The sequence below is a fragment of the Salmo salar genome, chromosome ssa07, assembly GCF_905237065.1.
Source record: "Salmo salar chromosome ssa07, Ssal_v3.1, whole genome shotgun sequence".
NCBI lineage: Eukaryota > Metazoa > Chordata > Actinopteri > Salmoniformes > Salmonidae > Salmo > Salmo salar.
The window spans coordinates 42,417,448-42,439,945 of record NC_059448.1 but is presented as its reverse complement, the minus strand read 5'-3'; the positions used below and the strand labels follow the sequence as shown (position 1 = coordinate 42,439,945).

Sequence of the window (22,498 nt, the reverse complement as noted above, 5' to 3'; positions counted from 1 at the left end):
ATACACTTTACCTCTATCTTCTCTGAGTCATACGCAATGTGACAGTGCCCTTCACTAGAGTGCGCGTGGTCACCTTTCTGTGTTTTCCTTTGTGTTTACCTCATTAAAGCACCACCACGCGCACAGCCAGTCCAGTCCCATTCACCTCCCCCTTGTCGTCCATTTCTCCTTTCCTCTAATCCTCTCTCCTCTGTCCTCTCAGTCAGTAAACAGCTTTTGTTGGTTGAAAACGGTAAAGGGCTAGAGCCTGTCCTCTGGCGCGGCAGCCAGCGCAGCGCTGATCCGTCACCCCTGTGTTAGCGTGGCTGTCTGTCCGCCCATCCGCCTGTCTACTTGTCACTGCACTGTCGTTAAAACCGCCAGGGTTGCGGGGTTAATTGGCACACTGTCATATTGAATTGCGGCAGAGAGAGACGGGGAACAGAGAGAGACAGGGAACAGAGAGAGACAGGGAACAGAGAGAGACAGGGAACAGAGAGAGACAGGGAACAGAGAGAGACAGGGAACAGAGAGAGACAGGGAACAGAGAGAGACAGGGAACAGAGAGAGACGGGGAACGGAGAGAGACGGGGAGCGGAGAGAGACGGGGAGCGGAGAGAGACGGGGAGCGGAGAGAGACGGGGAGCGGAGAGAGACGGGGAGCGGAGCGAGACGGGGAGCGGAGAGAGACAGGGAACAGAGAGAGACAGGGAACAGAGAGACAGAGAGCGGAAAGAAACAGGGAACAGAGACAGAGAGCAGAGAGAGACAGAGAGCAGAGAGAGACAGGGAACAGAGAGAGACGGGGAGCGGAGAGAGACAGGGAACAGAGAGAGACAGGGAACAGAGAGAGACAGAGAGCGGAAAGAAACAGGGAACAGAGACAGAGAGCAGAGAGAGACAGGGAACAGAGAGAGACAGGGAACAGAGAGACACAGAGAGCAGAGAGAGACAGAGAGCAGAGAGAGACAGGGAACAGAGAGAGACAGAGAGCAGAGAGAGACAGGGAACAGAGAGAGACAGGGAACAGAGAGAGACAGAGAGCAGAGAGAGACAGGGAACAGAGAGACACAGAGAGCAGAGAGAGACAGAGAGCAGAGAGAGACAGGGAACAGAGAGAGACAGAGAGCAGAGAGAGACAGGGAACAGAGAGACACAGAGAGCAGAGAGAGACCGGGAACAGAGAGAGACAGAGAGCAGAGAGAGACAGGGAACAGAGAGACACAGAGAGCAGAGAGAGACAGGGAACAGAGAGACACAGAGAGCAGAGAGAGACAGGGAACAGAGAGAGACAGGGAACAGAGAGACACAGAGAGCAGAGAGAGACAGGGAACAGAGAGACACAGAGAGCAGAGAGAGACAGAGAGCAGAGAGAGACAGGGAACAGAGAGAGACAGAGAGCAGAGAGAGACAGGGAACAGAGAGAGACAGAGAGCAGAGAGAGACAGAGAGCAGAGAGAGACAGGGAACAGAGAGAGACAGAGAGCAGAGAGAGACAGAGAACAGAGAGAGACCGGGAACAGAGAGAGACCGGGAACAGAGAGAGACCGGGAACAGAGAGAGACCGGGAACAGAGAGAGACAGAGAGCAGAGAGAGACAGGGAACAGAGAGAGACAGAGAGCAGAGAGAGACAGGGAACAGAGAGAGACAGAGAGCAGAGAGAGACAGGGAACAGAGAGAGACAGAGAGCAGAGAGAGACCGGGAACAGAGAGAGACCGGGAACAGAGAGAGACCGGGAACAGAGAGAGACAGAGAGCAGAGAGAGACAGAGAGCAGAGAGAGACAGGGAACAGAGAGAGACAGAGAGCAGAGAGAGACCGGGAACAGAGAGAGACCGGGAACAGAGAGAGACCGGGAACAGAGAGAGACAGAGAGCAGAGAGAGACAGAGAGCAGAGAGACAGTGAGCAGAGACAGCGAACAGAGAGAGGGGGGAGATTAGAGCCAACACACACACACACACACACACACACACACACACACACACACACATAGCACTGTAATATCGAACCTATCTGATTCATCCATTGAGCTTAGAGCAGAGGAGCAGAGAAGCGGGGACTCATTGTAAGCAGGTAATCAAGCATTAGTCATTCATTATGTACAAAGCTATGTTATCACAGAGTGGGCGGCTGATACACATTCAGAATGGATACACATCTAATTAGCCCATATTAGACCTTAGGCAGGGGCCTTTGTCTGGCTCCGATCATGTCCTCTGTAGTTCTTGTGTTCTGGAGTGGTGGAGGTCTCTCTAAAGAATACATTGTGTGGTAAGGATAGGACAAATCCTAGTGGTCCTTATAAAGGCATGGCAAGCTGCCAGAAAACAGGAGGGATGCTACCTTAGTACAGACACAGGAGGAAGAGAGATGGAGGAGGGGTGAGAGAAGGAGGAGGGAGGGGAAGGACACTGCTACTGCGGTCTGTTCTGGATGTCCAAGACAACTGTGGCACCTTGACAGGAGGGACGGGGGGTTACAGACACAGACAGTACCCATGCTGTCGGCTCTCTCCTCTATTTATGCCTCCCTATCTTCTGCCCTCCAGTCTCTCTCTCTTTCTCTCTCCCTCTCTCTCTCTATAAATATACACTGCTCAAAAAAATAAAGGGAACACTTAAACAACACAATGTAACTCCAAGTCAATCACACTTCTGTGAAATCAAACTGTCCACTTAGGAAGCAACACTGATTGACAATACATTTCACATGCTGTTGTGCAAATGGAATAGACAACAGGTGGAAATTATAGGCAATTAGCAAGACACCCCCAATAAAGGAGTGGTTCGGCAGGTGGTGACCACAGACCACTTCTCAGTTCTTATGCTTCCTGGCTGATGTTTTGGTCACTTTTGAATGCTGCCGGTGCTTTCACTCTAGTGGTAGCATGAGACGGAGTCTACAACCCACACAAGTGGCTCAGGTAGTGCAGCTCATCCAGGATGGCACATCAATGCGAGCTGTGGCAAGAAGGTTTGCTATGTCTGTCAGCGTAGTGTCCAGAGCATGGAGGCACTACCAGGAGACAGGCCAGTACATCAGGAGACGTGGAGGAGGCCATAGGAGGGAAACAACCCAGCAGCAGGACCGCTACCTCTGCCTTTGTGCAAGGAGGAGCAGGAGGAGCACTGCCAGAGCCCTGCAAAATGACCTCCAGCAGGCCACAAATGTGCATGTGTCTGCTCAAACGGTCAGAAACAGACTCCATGAGGGTGGTATGAGGGCCCGACGTCCACAGGTGGGGGTTGTGCTTACAGCCCAACACCGTGCAGGACGTTTGGCATTTGCCAGAGAACACCAAGATTGGCAAATTCGCCACTGGCGCCCTGTGCTCTTCACAGATGAAGCAGGTTCACACTGAGCACATGTGACAGACGTGACAGTCTGGAGACGCCGTGGAGAACGTTCTGCTGCCTGCAACATCCTCCAGCATGACCGGTTTGGCGGTGGGTCAGTCATGGTGTGGGTGGCATTTCTTTGGGGGGTCGCACAGCCCTCCATGTGCTCGCCAGAGGTAGCCTGACTGCCATTAGGTACCGAGATGAGATCCTCAGACCCCTTGTGAGACCATATGCTGGTGCGGTTGGCCCTGGGTTCCTCCTAATGCAAACAATGCTAGACCTCATGTGGCTGGAGTGTGTCAGCAGTTCCTGCAAGAGGAAGGCATTGATGCTATGGACTGGCCCGCCCGTTCCCCAGACCTGAATCCAATTGAGCACATCTGGGACATTATGTCTCGCTCCATCCACCAACAGCATGTTGCACCACAGACTGTCCAGGAGTTGGCGGATGCTTTAGTCCAGGTCTGGGAGGAGATCCCTCAGGAGACCATCCGCCACCTCATCAGGAGCATGCCCAGGCGTTGTAGGGAGGTCATACAGGCACGTGGAGGCCACACACACTACTGAGCCTCATTTTGACTTGTTTTAAGGACATTACATCAAAGTTGGATCAGCCTGTAGTGTGGTTTTCCACTTTCATTTTGAGTGTGACTCCAAATCCAGACCTCCATGGGTTGATAAATTGGATTTCCATTGATTATTTTTGTGTGATTTTGTTGTCAGCACATTCAACTATGTAAAGAAAAAAGTATTTAATAAGATTATTTCATTCATTCAGATCTAGGATGTGTTATTTTAGTGTTCCCTTTATTTTTTTGAGCAGTATATATATATATATATACTGTATTCAGTATATATCTCCGTCCCTCTCCCCTCTCTCTCTATCTATACCCCTCTCTTTCCATCCCTCTTTATCTCGCTCTCCCTCTCTAGCGTTGGGAGAGCCCTTGAGCAAGGCAGTTAACCCCCAACAACAACTGCTCCCTGAGCGCCGATGACATCATTTAAGGCAGACCCCCGCACCTCTCTGATTCAGAGGGTTAAGTTAAATGCGGGAGACATATTTCAGTTGAATGCATTCAGTTGTGCAACTAACTAGGTATCCCCTATCCCGCTCTCTCTTTCTCTCTACCTCTCCCTCTCTCTCTCCATTACCCTCCCTCTCTCTCTTCCTTTCCATCTCCCCTCCTCCCCCCCTTCTTCTATCTCTCTTCATGGTTAATTACAGTAACGTAATGGGAGAATCTTACTCCTTTGTATGTGTGTAATTATGGTACAGTCTTTCATGTGCTGAGTAGATGAGCCCTGCAGCTCTTCTTGGTAATTAAATTACATTCACAAGGAGATACACTTGTAATAGAACTCATATCTAAAAGTCATACAGAGATACATACACCCAATTACTCATATCTAAAAGTCATACCCATATACCCAATTACTCATATCTAAAAGTCATACCCATATACCCAATTACTCATATCTAAAAGTCATACCCATATACCCAATTACTCATATCTAAAAGTCATACCCATATACCCAATTACTCATATCTAAAAGCCATACCCATATACCCAATTACTCATATCTAAAAGCCATACCCATATACCCAATTACTCATATCTAAAAGCCATACCCATATACCCAATTACTCATATCTAAAAGCCATACCCATATACCCAATTACTCATATCTAAAAGCCATACCCATATACCCAATAACTAATATCTAAAACTCATACCCATATACCCAATTACTCATATCTAAAAGTCATACCCATATACCCAATTACTCATATGTAAAACTCCTACCCATATCTAAAACTCATACCCATATACCCAATAACTCATATCTAAAACTCATACCCATATACCCAATAACTCATATCTAAAACTCATACCCATATACCGAATAACACATATCTAAAATTAACTCATATCCATGCTCATGTCTAAAACTCATACCAGACTCGTATCTAAAACTCATACCAGACTCGTATCTAAAGCTCATACTCTAACAGTTACAGATATGATTAAAATAAGGGTGTTATAAACTCATACCCATATCTAATATGCATATCTAAAACTCATATCTAAACTCCAACTTGTATCTGAAGGGGGAGTAGGCCTACTATATACTCCTATTCAAATTCATACCTTAAGGAGGTGGGACAATTGGAGGGATCGAACCACACTTTGAGCTCATACAGTTGAAGTCAGAAGTTTACATACACTTAGGTTGGAGTTATTAATTAAAACTTGCTTTTCAACCACTCCACAATTTCTTGTTAACAAACCATCGTTTTGGCAAATCAGTTAGGACATCTACTTTGTGTATGACACAAGTAATTTTTCCAGCAATTATTTACAGACAGATTATTTCACTTATAATTCACTGTATCACAATTCCAGTGGGTCAGAAGTTTACATACACTAAGTTAACTATGCCTTTAAACAGCTTGGAAAATTCCAGAAAATGTTGTCATGGTTTTAGAAGCTTCTGTTAGGCTAATTGACATCCCAGGTCTTCCCTGTGGCTCCAGTTGGTAGAGCATGGTGTTTGCAATGCCAGCATGGCGTGTGCAATGCCAGGGTTGTGGGTTTGATTCCGACGGGGGGCCAATACAAAAAATAAATATTTTAAAAAGCATGAAATGAAATTGAAATGTATGTATTCACTACTGTAAGTTGCTCTGGATAAGAGCGTCTGCTAAATGACTAAAATGTAAATTGGAGGTGTACCTGTGGATGTATTTCAAGGCCTACCTTCAAACTCAGTGCCTCTTTGCTTGAAATCATGGGAAAATCAAAAGAAATCAGCCAAGACCTCAGAAAACAAATTGTAGACCTCCACAAGTCTGGTTCATCCTTGGCAGCAATTTCCAAACACCTGAAGGTACCACGTTCATCTGTACAAACAATAGAACGCAAGTATAAACACCATAGGACCACACAGCTGTCATACCGCTCAGGAAGGAGACGTGTTCTTTCTCCTAGAGATGAACGTACTTTTAGTGTGAAAAGTGCAAATCAATCCCAGAACAACAGCAAAGGACCTTGTGAAGATGCTGGAGGAAACAGGTACAAAAGTATCTATATCCACAGTAAAACGAGTCCTATATAGACATAACCTGAAAGGCTACTCAGCAAGGAAGAAGCCACTGCTCCAAAACTGGCATAAAAAAGCCAGACTATGGTTTGCAACTGCAGATGGGGACAAAGATCGTACTTTTTGGAGAAATGCCCTGTTTGGCCATAATGACCGTCGTTATGTTTGGGAGAAAAAGGGGAAGGCTTGCAAGCCGAAGAACACCATCCCAACCGTGAAGCACGGGGTGGCAGCATCATGTTGTGGGAGTGCTTTGCTGCAGGAGGGACTGGTGTACTTCACAAAATAGATGGCATCATGAGGTAGGAAAATTATGTGGATATATTGAAGCGACATCTCAAGACATCAGTCAGGAAGTTAAAGCTTGCTCGCAAATGGGTCTTCCAAATGGACAATGACCCCAAGCATACTTCCAAAGTTGTGGCAAAATGGCTTAAGGACAACAAAGTCAAGGTATTGGAGTGGCCATCACAAAGCCCTGACCTCAACCCTATAGAAAATTTGTGGTCAGAACTGAAAAAGTGTGTGCGAGCAAGGAGGCCTACAAACCTGACTCGGTTACACCAGTTTTGTCAGGAGCTGTCTCTCTACTATTATTCTGACATTTCGCATTCTTAAAATATAGTGGTGATCCTAACTGACCTAAGACAGGGAATTTTTAATAGGATTAAATGTCAGGAATTGTGAAAGACTGAGTTTAAATGTATTTGTCTAAGGTGTATGTAAAGTTCCGACTTCAACTGTATACTGCTCTTACAAACTCATATTCAAACTCATATCCAAAGCAGCCGACACTGACCCTCAGGATCGTGCGGTAATCACATCACTCATCAAACAGGAATCTCTGTGTGTATTGAAGATCTCCAGGTCCGGCTGTGAGGGTGTGTTGCCATGGTTTCAGGGGTTGCCGTGGTTGTAAATCGGTGGGCTGACTCACTGAGCGGAGGGCAGACAGACGGTGGTGGGATTTACTGAAACCCCTGAGACTGATGAAACCCCATTTACTGACAGAGAGGGCTTCTGGAGGGCCATGCAGAGGAGTGTGTGTGTGTGTGTGTGTGTGTGTGTGTGTGTGTGTGTGTGTGTGTGTGTGTGTGTGTGTGTGTGTGTGTGTGTGTGTGTGTGTGTGTGCGAGCGTGCGCAACTGCAGCTGCGTGTATGTGTGTATATGTGTGTGTGTGTGTCTGTGTGTGCATGTTCGTTAGTTAGCATTTGTGAGTGCAGCCCAGTATCTAGAGGCCAAAACCTTCACCCAAATCCCTAACTAAGCACATTTTAACAGCTCTGGGGTGAGAAAGAGGGAGAAAGGCGGAGAAAGAAAAACACACTCAGTGCTATGATATAGCTCTATCCACGTTAGCCTACAGATGGTTTAGAGGCTCTCTGTTTGTTTGTGAATGTGCTACTCTGTCATTAGGCTCGATCTGAAGAACATTCCAGCACTTCCAAAAGAAACACTCCGGTACTTTGTGTTCCCACTCGGGCTTCCCTGTGTCTAACGATGGGAGTACAGCGAGGGGGAATAGGCTGGATGAGAGGGTGAAAAGGAAAGGGGGGGATTGTGGTGGTGTCCAATAATGAATGAGACATGTTTTTAAAGAGGGGGGAATAAAGAGGGAGGAGGGGAAAGGGAGGATGATATAGCAGAAAATAAACTAGGCCAAGAGACCGTTCACCAGAGAGATGGTTTGTGCTTGGCATTTTCTGTGTCCTTTTGGACTTTTAAATAAACTGGGTTCTTCCTTTTCAGAAGTTTTCCGCTTAGAAATGTCCTAAAAGTATTTACCACGGGGTAATGCATTATATGCCAACACTACAGCAAACATAAAATAAGTCATAATCATAACATTTAATATCTACAGTATCTTCCATCATGTATAATGTGCTGGCCAGGGGTGGGTGCTCCATGGCTCTCTAGTGCCTTCAAGTGGTTGTATAGTGTACTGTATCTGGGGTTACCCATTATAATCTGTGCATGGTAAAGATGACCATGACAAGACAGTGAATGGCCTACTAGGAAATGGTTGAATGTTCTCTAAAATGACACACTCAATGTTGAGTAAGTGTGTTGGTCTTCTGATTGACGATGGGTCCTATATGCTCACAGTGTTGCTTCCCTCTCTCCTTCTCTCTCTATTTCTCTATATTTCTCTCTCTCTTTCTATTTTTCTCTCTCTCTTTCTCTCTCCCTCACTCTCTCTTTCTCTCTATATATATTTCTCTCTCTATTTCTCTCTAACTTTCTCTCTCTCTCTCTCTCTCTCTCTCTCTCTCTCTCTCTCTCTCTCTCTCTCTTTTTTTCTCTGTACAGATATGGAGACATGGTTCCTAAGACCATTGTAGGGAAGATCGTTGGTTCTGTCTGTTCTCTGAGCGGTGTGTTGGTCATCGCCCTGCCTGTGCCCGTCATCGTGTCCAACTTCAGCCGCATTTACCACCAGAGCCAGCGGGCAGACAAGAGACGCGCCCAAAAGGTACCCAACAATGTCCCACCCTCACGCCTGCCGTGACACCATAGGTCTTGGGCCATAAAGGTCATGAACCCTGACCTGGAAGGGTCCAACAGAGCTGTATGTGGTTGCGGCAATGACCCAGAGAGAAAAATCACTCGCTGTAAGCGATGTCTGTGTGTGTCCCGAGAATGGAATGGAACTCGCAAACATGCTGCTATGCACAGATATATACTGTACACACACTCCAGCAGAGATGGAAACAGCAGAGAGTGAGTTGTTGGGGGGGGGACAGAGTGTGTTGGAGAGCACATGGAAGATTACCAGGCTTTTGTGTTTTTTGTGTGTGTGTGTGTGTGTGTGTGTGTGTCCTTCCTGTGATATATTAACCGTAATGGGCCATACGGGACCACCCCGACTTCCACATCAATAATTAGAGCAACACAGAGACGTCTCTATGTGAAAAGGAGTGGGCTACACAATGCACACATATCATATTACATGATAATTCACGGTTACTCCCTCACTGTTAAAGACGTCCTCCAGTGATTTTATTACTTTTCCTTTTGAAAAGCTATATCCCAAGTATGAATACAGTAAAAGTGTACGCACTAAAGGGTAAAAAAAAAGTGTTTTGAGCAAAATAGTGTTTTTTAGACACAACTGCAAACTTCAAGGAATTGGTCTGATGATGACTTTGTGATGTCATGGACCTCCCCCCCGACACACACACTTGTGTCGTGACTTACCTGGACCACTTATTGAGATGTGCCTTTTGTTAAGTAAATCAGGTGTTAAATGATGTGAAAAGTAGACTGGAGTGGGACTTTAAATTAGAACACTAAATCCACACAGGAGACAGACAGACAGACAGACAGACAGACAGACAGACAGACAGACAGACAGACAGACAGACAGACAGACAGACAGACAGACAGACAGACAGACAGACAGACAGACAGACAGACAGACAGACAGACAGACAGACAGACAGACAGACAGACAGACAGACAGACAGACAGACAGACAGACAGACAGACAGACAGACAGACAGAGAAACGAGGAAAGGGGTGGAAAGATAGGGAGCGAGAGAGAGAGAATGGTGGGAGAGAGGGAAGGAGAGAATGAGAGAGAGAGAGGGAGAGGGAGAGAAGGAAGATAACTCTTGCCCCTGTTGAGCATCCAGTAAGTAGCTCCCTCCCAAGAACAACAATCTGTTTTTCCATTTCAGAGGGATGATGACTGAGCTCTGGGGTTTGACTGGAAACATGGATGTTAGACAGAGATACAGGGATAGCTTGTGTGTGTGCTACTGAACCTTGCTGTGTGTTGCTCTATTTCATTTTATTTAACCTTTATTTAACTAGGCAAGTCAGATAAGAACAAATTCTTATTTACAATGACTGTCTACCAAAAGGCAAAAAGCCTCCTGCGGGGACAGGGGCTGGGATATTTGAAAAATTTTTAATTTTATGAAATTAAAATATATATCACGCAAAGCAGCCACAACTGTCAGGAAGAGTGTCCAAGACTGAGTCTTTGAATGAAGAGGTGGAGATAAAACTGTCCAGTTTGAGTGTTTGTTGCAGCTCGTTCCAGTCGCTAGCTGCAGCGAACTGAAAAAGAGGAGCGACCCAGGGATGTGTGTGCTCTGGGGACCTTTAACAGAATGTGACTGGCAGAACGGGTGTTGTATGTGGAGGATGAGGGCTGCAGTAGATATCTCAGATAAGGGGGCAATGCTGGTGCATGCATGTGCCTGTCTGTGCATAGTGGACACCAAGTTATTTTATTCACCAACATTCACCATAAAAGAGAGTGGCCTTAGATGAATACAGCTGCAATACATGGTTTTCATCTAGCCACTGTCAGATAGTGGGATTTACAGACTTGGAATTTACATGTATTACTGGAGAACATATTTATAGTCTTTCAAGAGCAATGGGTCTCTCCGCTGTTTCTAGAGGCGTGCAAAAGTGGTATGGCTTTCTGTTTTTTATGCTCACACACTCACTCACTCACACTCATTTACACACACACTCACACACACTCTCACACTCACACTCACTCACGCACACATTCAGTGGCAGGCTAAATGCACGTGTGGTTTTGTTCACAAACAGAAAACCAAGCTTGGTAGAATTACCGCGAGGAAGAGTGGAGGGACTAACGCTTATTTGCAGTATAAAAGCAACGGGCTGCTGAGTGACCTCATCGACGAGGTAACCGTGGATCCGAGTGGTGTTCTTTTGATTTAAATTTTTTTCTATTTTATTTTATTTTTTTATTTTGGTGGGGGGGGTCCGTGAGATGCCGGTTAGTGCATGCTGAAAACCCGATTGGGGGATGGGGACAAGGGGACGCCCCGTTCCCCTCTCTCTCATTCAGAGCTGTTACGTCTTCCATGGTGTCCCACCTCTCTAACGTCACTTTTCACCCTCGACCACCACCACTCTCTCTCTCTCTTATTCTCTCTCTCACCCCCACCAAGACTGCACTGGGGCTCTGGTGCCAACTAATGGAACTGGGGGTGAATGGCTGTGGTTCATACTACCGCTCCTCACCGGTGTCAGTGCATCCAATCCATGAGGCTTAGCCACAAGGTGGGGGTGGGGGGAAGAGAACTGCCTCCCGTCACCTTCGAATGGTGAAACGGGTCTCTCTGCAACCACCCTCATCTCTACTTCTCTGCTCTTCATCTTCTTCTTCTTCTTCTCCTTTATCTGCTATTTCATTTCCATGTGTTTATTTTTTTTCTCACGTGCATTTTGGATTGCCCACGTTTTAGCAAGGCTATGGGTATGACATCATCAGAACGCGTCATGGATCGCCATCACATGGAGGAATGAGATGCATGTCATCAGCCAGCGACCGACGCCACATGCGGGGGCGGAGTCAAAGTGACGCAAAGTGAAGCTTATTGGAGGACGGTGTCCCACACATAAGTTCCAAGTTCTGAGTTCCAAATTCGACATGTCCGAAGAACAGGATTTTATAGACATTCTCCTTGGTTCATTCCTCTGCGTCTCATTGAATCCGGCCCGGTATGGAAAGGCTACGGTGGCTCTCGTGGGTCAAATGAGGCTTGAGTCGACACTGACCAACAGAAAAACAGAAAGACAGACACAAACATCAGGACAAATAGGCTTACCAGTATACACATCAACAACAGACGTGTTGAAATGTTTTTGTTGTTGTTGAAAGGCTGAGTTTGAACCATTGAGTGATTAATCAAAACCCATGAGAGGACATTGAGCTTGGAGGGGGGAGGTCAATGGAGATGGACAGACCCTAATGTTCTCATAATGTTCCTGTGCCACAGCAGAAGGTTGCAGTAACGTTGTGAGAGCATTAGCTCCGTCCCTCTCTGTCTCCTGCTCTGGTTGGTTGGTCCGCTGTCTACCCCGTGGAAGGACATGTTTTGTAGTCTGTTTAAAGTGTTAATATGCGTCCATCTTTGTTTTTGTGCCCAAAAGGCATCAAAGGCAGCAGGCCAGGCGCTGGTGTGCAAGGCCAACCCCATGTTCGATACGCACCACAATCACCTATTGCACTGCCTGGAGAAGACCACGGTAAGAACAATGCTTTACAAATGACTGTGGTGGAGAATAGGAGACATATCCACTGCTGTTTATCTATGTTCATGAAGAAGCAGAAGCCATGAATTAAGAGTATGAGCATTTCGCTACACCCGCAATCTACTAACCACATGTATGTGACCGATAAAATGTGATTAGAAGAGTATAGTACGGTATCCATATTAGGAAGTCGTCAGATGTCAGGCAAAACTCCTAATATGGATGCCGTAGTCTGCACTTGTGTTTTGTCTCGATCCTTGTCCACAAAAGTAACATGTGTGGTCTCTATCTCTCTCTCTCATTCCATCCTCCCCCACTCTCTTAGAATCATGAGTTTGTGGATGAGCAAACGTTTGAGACCAGCCTACTGGAGGTTCACATGGTGAAGCACCCGCCTCACTCCCCCTCCCTCTCCTCTGGCTCCTCCTCCCAAGGCCTGTCGTGCTGCTCGCGACGCAACAAGAGGAAGAGCTTCAACGTGCCCAACTCCAACATGACTGGAGGGCATAGGAACAGCATCCAGGAGCTGAGCACCATCCACATCAGAGAGAGACCCATCACTAACAGGTACAGACATACATGCAGTGTACCCACACATGAACAGTATCTTCTCTATTTTCCCAAATGATTTCCCACTTGTTTTACAAGAAGCTAAAAGTACTATGTATGCTGATGATTGCACACGCTACACATCAGCACCTACAACGAGCGAGCTCACTGAGACTCTTAGCAGGGCATTACAGTCAGTATCAGAATGGGTAATTAACAATAAATTGGCCTTAAATCCATCTAAAACTCATAGTTTCATATTATTTATTTTATTTACGTATTTATTTATTTGTATTTAATGTTCTTGTCTAGAACTGTTCTGTACTTGGTGATGTATGTGTATGTATGTATGTATGTATGTATGTATGTATGTATGTATGTATGTATGTATGTATGTATGTATGTATGTATGTATGTATGTATGTATGTATGTATGTATGTATGTATGTATGTATGTATGTATGTATGTTTTATCTGGACCCCAGGAAGAGTAGCTGCTACATCTGCAGTATCTAATGGGGATCCTAATAAACTAAACTAAACAGTATACAAACACACACACTGTATACACACACATACACACATTAACGAATAGAATGAAGGACCGATCGACAACAGGTACAACACACACACACACACACACACACACACACACACACACATACTTAATACATATTCATAGACCACATAATATACACACAAATATGCATTCATAGTGGTTGCTATGGCAGCATCGCACACACACACACACACACACACACACACACACACACACACACACACACACACACACACACACACACACACAAACACACACTGTGCCAGTCTCTTCCCATGGTGAGTCAGTGTGTTGGTATGCTGGCTATGTCCAGCTGTGACATGGTGTCGGTGTATGTGTGGTCCGACTGGTCTGGTCTGGGAACGCTGGCCATGGAATGGACAGTTGTCTTATCTCTCTGTGTTACTAAACACTGGACCACTTTCTCTCTGGCTGGCCATCCTCTCTTTCCCTGTCTATTTCACCTTACTTCTTCTTCTTCTTCTCTCTTCCCCCCCACCTCATCTCCAGTCGCTCCAGTCTGAACGCTAAGTTTGAGGAGACGGTGCCTCTGAACTGCAAGCAGCCCTACATCACGGCAGCCGTTATCACGCTGCCCACGCCGCCCGTCACCACGCCCGAGGACGACGGCTCTGCCTCCTCCCCTGACTACTCACAAGCCAACATCGTCAGAGTGTCCGCCCTCTAGGCCCCTCGCCCCCCCCACCACCACCACATCACCATGGCAACCCTAACACGGAGAGAGCGATAGAGAGAGATAGAGAAGAGAGACCCTTCCCTGCTCCAATCAGAGAACGTGTTTGCAGGAGGGTAAGGGGAGGTGTGGTGTGGTGGTTAAGGGGGACAGTTTAGGCTGCAGGACCCTTTTTGTTTTCCTACACGTAGCTACTGCACGTCTGCTCTTGTGGTGAAATAAAGTTGCAGTGTAAAGCTGCAACACAAAGCTCCGCCTTGGATTTTTTGGTGGGGGAGAGACTGCGTTGCCTTGGCGACTGAGATTGGCGCCTTACAACGGACACACAAATGGAGAGCGTTTAGCCACCTGGCTAGCTAACTAACTAACTGCAGCTACTCCTTCCAAACACTCTTCAAGGGAAAACTTACCATTACTATTTTTTCTATATTGTGTGTCTTTAAATGTGATGTCTTAAAACCGAAATGGGGGAGGTGGAATTTGTATTGGTTTTTATTGTTTGTTAAGGCCGTGAGTTTGACTAAAGCAGATGTGTATTTGCCATGTTCTGAAATGTGTGGAGTAGGAGAGAAAAGAAAAAGTAATTTAAAATATTTTGACAAAAAGGAGAGCAAGGGGGTGTATGCACTGTGTGTGCTATGTGTGTGTACATATTTTCCTACCTTATCAGGACCAGAATGTCCGGACAAGTCACCAAAATGTCCTGACATGGTAAGAAAACTAGAAAATGTTTGAAAAGTCAGGACTGAATTTGTTAAAATTCTATTTTAGGCTTAAGGGTTAGGTTTATGGTTTGGGGTTAAGGTTAGGATTACGTTTAAGGTTAGGGTTAGGAGTTAAGGTTTAGGGTTAGAGGTTTGTGGTTAAGGTTAGGGTTAAGGTTAGGTTAAGGGCAGAGTATGCGAGTGAAGTGGAACGGAGCTGGAGCGTAGCGAGTAGCGGAGCGTGCTCAATTTGACTGGAGCGTCATCCTTCTTGCCCGCTCCAATTTTGCTCCAGTAGCGCTCATTTCACAAGCCCAGGGCATGCCCGGGTAAGCATGCATGTTTAGTCTACTTGTGTGCTGCTATAGCCCCTTTCTTTAGCTACTGGCAGCTGCAAAATCAAGGTGACTTACAAAAACAACGGCCTAGAGCAAAAGAGGGAGTGCAGTGATGTAGTGTGCAGTGATGTGTCCACAAATAAAGAATCATTGTGGAATCTGAAAAGACACATATCCCGAAAGTATGATTGTGTACTTATGACGTGCACATGCTAAAAGAAAGGAAAGTGTGGGTAGCTAATTGTGTCATTGTAGCAAAGTATTTATAAACTAGAAATCAGATCTCTTAAAAGTTTCCTTCATTTTTGCTTGATTATCGGTACAATAGACCATACTTGATTTTGTCCCAATAGGCCTGGCATATTCCAACTTTCAAGGAGCTTTTCGTTTTGGTTGGGTTATTTTGCCTAAAAACCTTTAGGCAGTGGTGGGAAAGTACCGTATTGTCATCAGTGAGTAAAAGTCCTGTCCTGCTCGGCATTACAAATATAGTGAGCACCTTTGGGTGTCAGGGAAAATGTATGGATTAAAAAGTACCTGATTGTCTTTCGTAAAAGTGAAAGTTGTCAAAAATAGAAATTGTAAGGTAAAGTACAGATACCCCCAAAAACTTCTTAAGTACTTTACACAACTGTCTACCTTGGCCTACCTATGAAAAAAAAACGGAAAAAAAAACTGCCCAGCCTAGCAAGAGTGGCCAAAAGGGTGTTTAACATCCATAGTGGCTCTGAAGCGCGGATAGGATATTCTCCGCTGCTGGCCTGTTATCCAGGCACCTGACCCTGAAGGCACAGACTCTGGCTAAACTGTCATTTTTGGTTTAATTTGTATTTAATTCTAAGTCACAGCCGATATGCGCAATTTATAGACTATAATGGTTTAATACAACAAAATGTTGAGCGCTTAATGTTCCTGACTTCCTACCAGCCTAGTGTGTCGCATTCGCAAATGCTTCACAATGCAATTCTTTGTAGCCTATAGCCTTGAAATAATTGGAATAATATAGCCTAAGTACTTCATTTCCGTTCCTTCTTAGGCTCCCTGTCTGGCTCCTGATCTATTTCGAGTGTTTATCAGTGTTGTAGTACTCGAGTCTCAAGTCCGGTCTCGAGACCACATATTGACTGTCTTGGTCTTGTCTCGGTGTCGGGTACATTTGTATTCTGTCTTGACTCGGTCTAGGACAGTGAGGACTCAAATTTCTCCAGAGACCAGCCGAGACCAGCGAAGTAAAAAAACAAATAATATCAGTTTAAATTCAATCAGCGCATAAAACTGCTTCGCCAGGCCAAATATACACTCCTTTCTTGAAACATTAATACAGTATGTTAACAGACTTTATATCTATTATAGACATGTTTGCGCAGTGGCGAACCTATAGGCCTTCGGTGTGTGACAGGTTCGTGATTCTGAAAGGACAGCAACCGTAATACCAAGCTATTCGCAGGTATAAGCCGTGTACCCACTTTTTTTCAGTGGGCATTGCGTATACTGACTGCTTAATCCCTACTGGTGCATAACAAAGTAGTGTAGTGGAGGTACACGATGTATCAATTATGTGGTACAATACAGACATCATGCACAATGTAGCCAACACAATCACAAGTGTTGGTTTGTAGGCAATTTTTGATGCGCAATTATCATGTGCTGCTTGCATCAGGGGCATAGACATGGATGGGCCTGGGTGGACAGAACCACCTACTGGGGAGCCAGGTCCACAGGCTCATCCAATCAGATTGATGTAATTTAAGCATTGTTGTGAATTTAGGCCATTACATTTTTGTATTTTTTCAAATTTTGAGAGTGAAAATCTGAAAAATCTATAAAACACAGGTTGTCATTCCTTCGCTGGGTGGGCCGTTTGGGAACTTTTTAGCAAAATGTGAGTATACCTACTACACCACTGCTTAGGGCCGATGGAAAGACAGCAGTCACACACAGCATGGTGATAAAGGATAAGCAGCCCTTAAACTCGGACATAATAAGCCAGTAGGTCCCAATCATACGAATACAAAACACAACCATTAAGCATTTCCCAATCAAAATGTACAACTATTTCCTCCAGTTGCAAAAAAATATTTCACGTTTAGCACCGATGGCAGTGGAAATGACAGGGTTTTAACTACTTTGCAGATATAAAACATACAGACAATCATAATATCAGTCAAAAATAGAAAATTCCCAGTTTATGCTACAAAACCAACTTTCTAAGAGATTTGAAATAGTTTACATTTGACTCAACGTTCCATGACGTACTCTAAGGCCTTGTTGGCAGAATAGATGGATGCGGTTCAATGCATGATTAATATAATGAGTGACTTTTTCCCCTCGTATTGTTTTTCGGTGGCTATACATAGCTAGAGATGCATGTGTCATTTGGTTAGCTAGCAAGAACTTGAACGAGTGTTATCCAGTTAGCATACAGTTGAAGTCAGAAGTTAATGACTCCGACCTAAGTGTATGTAAACTTCCGACTTCAACTGTATCTCTTGCGTTTGCAAATTCACTCTGGCTATCTCCTCCAATTTAAGAGCACTCTCGTCTGAGTGTGCCAGAGTGGAAAACAACCGATGAATTTACGAATGTGCAACACCCGCTGAATATGACCAGTGTCAGTAAACGTAGACAAAAAAAGTAATAGTTAGTGAAGAACACTCTAGATAACATGTAAACAGCCTAACCAGCTCTGCTACATTGAGTAAAATGGTCAGAGTGAGGTATTCTCTCATTTGTGTCTAGAAGTAGCTAGCTAGCAAGTTAGCCAACTTTAACCACTTAGCTTGGGTACTTTGTTGGGACAAGCATGCATTGGCAGGCAAGCTGCAGAAGGACGAGGAGACTACAGTTTTGTGGCTTTTGGCGAATGCGTTCTAATGATATAATGTCGCGCTGTTGCATCTGCCGGTAAACACACAGTCCAGTTCAAAGTGAATGATGGCAGGCCCGTGTGGAAAATGGCTTGTTAAAAGGCTTACTGTAGCTCTGATTGGCTATAGCTCACCGGTGTGTAGACTCCAGTCCTGGACAAGACAGATGTTTTCATTCGGTTTTATTTACTGCAGTGTCTATTAATTGATAACAACTGCTGCAAACTAGCCGACAACAAATGCTACCTAGCTAGACCGTGGGAAAACTACTGCTCGCTATTGCGTAGTGACCTGTTGGGCCGTCAAGAAGGCAAAAGTTTCCATACATTTTGGAAAAAACGGTCCCAACTATTAAGTCAAAATGTGATTGGTTGATTCCACTGTCACTCCAAAATCTTGCCCTAATACAGTTGAATGGTGGATGCATTTATCTAGATTCTGATAGCCAAGGACTGACTTAGCTAGCTAGATTCATCTCCCCAGAGACCAGCAAAGAAAATCCTGATTGGATCTTTTTCTCTTCAGTGTTAACCCTTTCCTTTTCAACAAAAACGAAATAGATTAAATCAGAACATCATTGAAAATAATATGATTATCATTGTTATTATATTATTATAATAATTATTTTATAAATCCTTAGCACTTGTCTGAAGGCTTAGAAGGCCCATTGTTCCCCACTGTGTTTGGGTTAGTAATATGTCTCTATTTTCCTCAACATGCATTTCTTCACTATTCTGAATGTCTAAAGAATCCACATGTTGTTCTGAAATATGAACCCAGAAATACTGGACATTTTGAACTCTTATTATGGTGTTGATTTGACAAAATTGCAATCATGATCTCACATTTTTCTGGTCTCATTTACATTTACATTTACGTCATTTAGCAGACGCTCTTATCTCGGTCTTGACTCGGTCTCGGACCCCTTGTCACCCTCCTGGTCTTGGTCTTGACTCGATCTCGCTTTAGGTTGTCTCGAACACAACACTGGTTTATATGCTGTTTAATGTGACATATAGTCTATTTGAAATGATGAGCACTTCTTACATTCACCGTTGCGTTTTTATTATAATACTTTTCATTCAAATCATATGGTTTGGTTTCAATACTTCAAAACCAATTAGTAGGTCCAGGTAGTCACAAAAATAGATAGTTGTTGGCTAAGTTTTGATTTTAATGAATGGTGCGAATTTGGAGCAGCATTTTTCTTTTCCGGTGACAGAGGAGCATTTTTTATGGGAGCGGTTGGAAAGGGCGTGGAGCTGTGTGCAAGCACAACTCCATGAGCAGTGAGCGGGATTTCCTACCGCTCAACTCCACTCACATACTCTGGTTAAGGCTTAGGGTTAGGTTAGGGGTTAGGGAAAATAGTATTTTGAATTGTAATACATTTGTACTCCCCAAAAAGTATTGAAAAGTGTGTGCGTGTGACTGTACATGGTTTCCAACCTTATCAGGATCGCAATGTCCTAACAATTCACCAGAATGGCCTGATAAGGTAGGAAAACAAGGACATTTTTGAAAAGTCAGGACTTTTTTCATGTCCTGAATTTGCTAAAATGCTATTTTAGGCTTAATGGTTATGTTTAGGGTTTGGGGTTAGGGTTATGTTTTGTGTGTGCCTGTGTATGTGTGTTTTTAGTTTTACTATTCTGGTGGGGAACAGAAGTCCTCACAAGGATAGTAAAACAAGGAACATTCGGACAAGTGGAAACATTTTGCCGGTCCCCACAAGGAAAAAGGCTATTTTAGGGGTTAGGTTTAGGGTTAGGTTTACATTTAGGGTTAGGGTTCAGGTTAAGGTTTGGTTTAAGAGTGTTTCTGTTTGTGCTGGTATCAAACCTTGGGTTGAGCAGGCCTATTGCAACTTTATGCTCTGTCTGTATATTGCAAGTCAGTGTTAAGGTTAGGGTTAAGGGTAAGGAGTTAGGGAAAATAGGATTTTGAATGGGAATCAATTGTTTAGGGAGGGCTACTGTGAGTGGGGGAGGGCTTTGTGTGTGTGTGTGTGTGTGTGTGTGTGTGTGTGCGTATGACCCCATTGCTCTCACCTGTATGTGTATGTGTGACATTAGCATGAGCAATAAGGGTTGAGTCCTCAGTGTGTGTGCTGTATATATTGGTGATCTAGCATATCACACTCTCCCTTTCTCTCAGAGCTGACTTACTTATGTACCTACTCGTATGAAAGACATGATTGATCCTCTCCTGTCCGTCCTGTCCTCTCTAACCGAATGGCCATTGTGAATACTGAATACCTTTGATGCCATTTTGAAACTATCCTTCTCTCTCAACCAGAGTTGACTACTTCATTTGTCGTGGTTTATCGTTCAAAGCAGCACCCACATGATGCCTGACCTCGAAATGGGTTTATTGTTTCTTTTATTGAGGGTTTATTGAGGTTTTTATAGATATATCGATGAGTTTATCCAAAATCCAATGTTGTGTTTTGTCTTGTTTTATGCAGCGTGGACATGCTAAAGCAGATTGACTGAGGGGAATAGAAGAAGTCTTATATGAACACACAGATATTTGAGTCCATTCCATTTTGATACAAAGATGATTTTCTTCTGAATATGAGGATAAAACTGTGATTAGACTTTTATTTTGAAGGTCTCTGTTCATTTGAAGTGCATGTTGGTTTGCTACAGACAGTATGAAGTTTGTTTTGTTCCTGATTTGTACCACACAAGCCTCCATACTTTATCACCAAATGGGGGTTTGGTATGGAAAATGAAATTCAAAGTGTAAAGAAAGCTCCTGTACCAGTTTACCAAACATGATTGACTGAAAGTGTTTATTGAGCTGACGCTCTATGATAATTCTATCTTGTCGTGACTGACAGGGCTCAGCTATCATCGTAGCTAGAACACTCTCAGCGCTTGGCGGGGATGGAATCCTGTAACCATTCCAAATCAGTACAACAAAATCAATGCAAATGCATTGAATGAGACTTTAATATCCAGTGAGCTGATTTAACGATATTCTATTTCTCGGCTGTGAGATCTCGGGAGGTTTTATCGAGAACTTGTCGTTTCAGATGACGATGGATATTTTTCTTTTCCGCTTTTACGTTTTCCAAGATGGCTGACGTTGGTGGACTGAACGTGGCTCTTGAGACTGCTGAAGCGAATGCCACACCCCCTGCTCCAACCCCTGCCTCTTTCCCACCACCTGCCCCCAAACCTGTCCACTTCACCATCACTGCTTGACTATGATGTGACATATGCAACAATTTTTTTGTTTGTTGGTAAAGATATGCTTTGTATCAGAGAGCAGAGGGAGTGGGAGGGAGACAATAGAGAAACACAAATACATATTTTTTAAAATATCAAATGAATTTGAAAATCAGTCTTTTTTTGTTCATGTAAAAAGAAAAAAAGAATTACAACTGTTGCTAGTACACATGTGCTGTAAATTGTTCTTTGGTGTAGTAAAAATCATCATGGTTTAGTCGTTTTTAAAAATAATTTTCACCGAAGGTTCTAGTATCTTATTTTAGTTAGCCTTCTGCTCCACCGCATTTTAAGAACCGGCTTAATATTTTTCTAAGAGAAAATGCATGCGTTTGATGGAGAACTTTGGGTTTAGTGTTGCACAAGGACAGGCGTTGTCTCTGGATGCATCCCAAATAGTACCCTACTCCCTATAGAGTGCACTACTTTTGATCAGGGCACATAGGACTCTGGTCAAAAGTAGTGCCCTATATAGGGAGTAGGGTGCCATTTGGGACACAGCCTCTGTCTTTCAGTTTCCATGCCTAAGTGAAAAACTTTTAGGGGTGAAGGAGTGTACTTAGGTCTTGTACATGAGATTATGTAAATTGAAGAAATTAAAAGGATGATTATATGACGATTACTTTTGATCTGTTACAGCTTGTGTTGACAAAAATACTGTATATGAATTATTGAAAAGATATTAAAAAAATACAATTCAATTGTTTAGTCCGGTGCAGTGTCTATGAGTAAATAGAATAAATCATTGTCCTATTAAAATACTTATATAAGACTGGTTGTCTTCTTTTGACATCAACATTTAGATGTTTTCAAAGTCAATGTACGGTCTGTTTTGCTGACCAATATAATGTACTGTATTTCTGCTTATACGCTATGTTGTATACCCACATATTTTAGTCTATCTGTAAGATCTTCTGCACCAAAGAACACATATTGCTGTTGATACAAAATGTACAGTGCCTTCAGAAAATATTCACACCCCTTGACTTTTTCCACATTTTGTTGTGTTGCAGGCTGAATTTAAAATGGATAAGTTGTCGGAGAGGGAAAAAAACGCTCAGGGATTTCACCATGAGGCCAATGGTGACTTTAAAA

The 22,498-nt window shown here is 44.0% G+C and overlaps 1 protein-coding gene across 2 annotated transcripts in view; it reads left to right on the top strand.

Moving 5' to 3' along the window:
• LOC106609300 (potassium voltage-gated channel subfamily D member 2) overlaps positions 1 to 22,168 on the top strand; it is a 163,121-nt gene extending 140,953 nt beyond the window's left edge. The window contains exons 3-7 of one of the 2 annotated variants that reach the window (XM_014207964.2): positions 8,740 to 8,902; positions 11,002 to 11,100; positions 12,355 to 12,450; positions 12,782 to 13,023; positions 14,075 to 22,168. In XM_014207964.2, the coding sequence (XP_014063439.1) occupies positions 8,740 to 8,902; positions 11,002 to 11,100; positions 12,355 to 12,450; positions 12,782 to 13,023; positions 14,075 to 14,252 (778 nt within the window). In that variant the 3' untranslated portion in view covers positions 14,253 to 22,168. The remainder of the gene's footprint in view (positions 1 to 8,739; positions 8,903 to 11,001; positions 11,101 to 12,354; positions 12,451 to 12,781; positions 13,024 to 14,074) is intronic. The other variant, XM_014207965.2, reaches the window with a different exon arrangement.
• Positions 22,169 to 22,498: the final 330 nt, after the last annotated feature.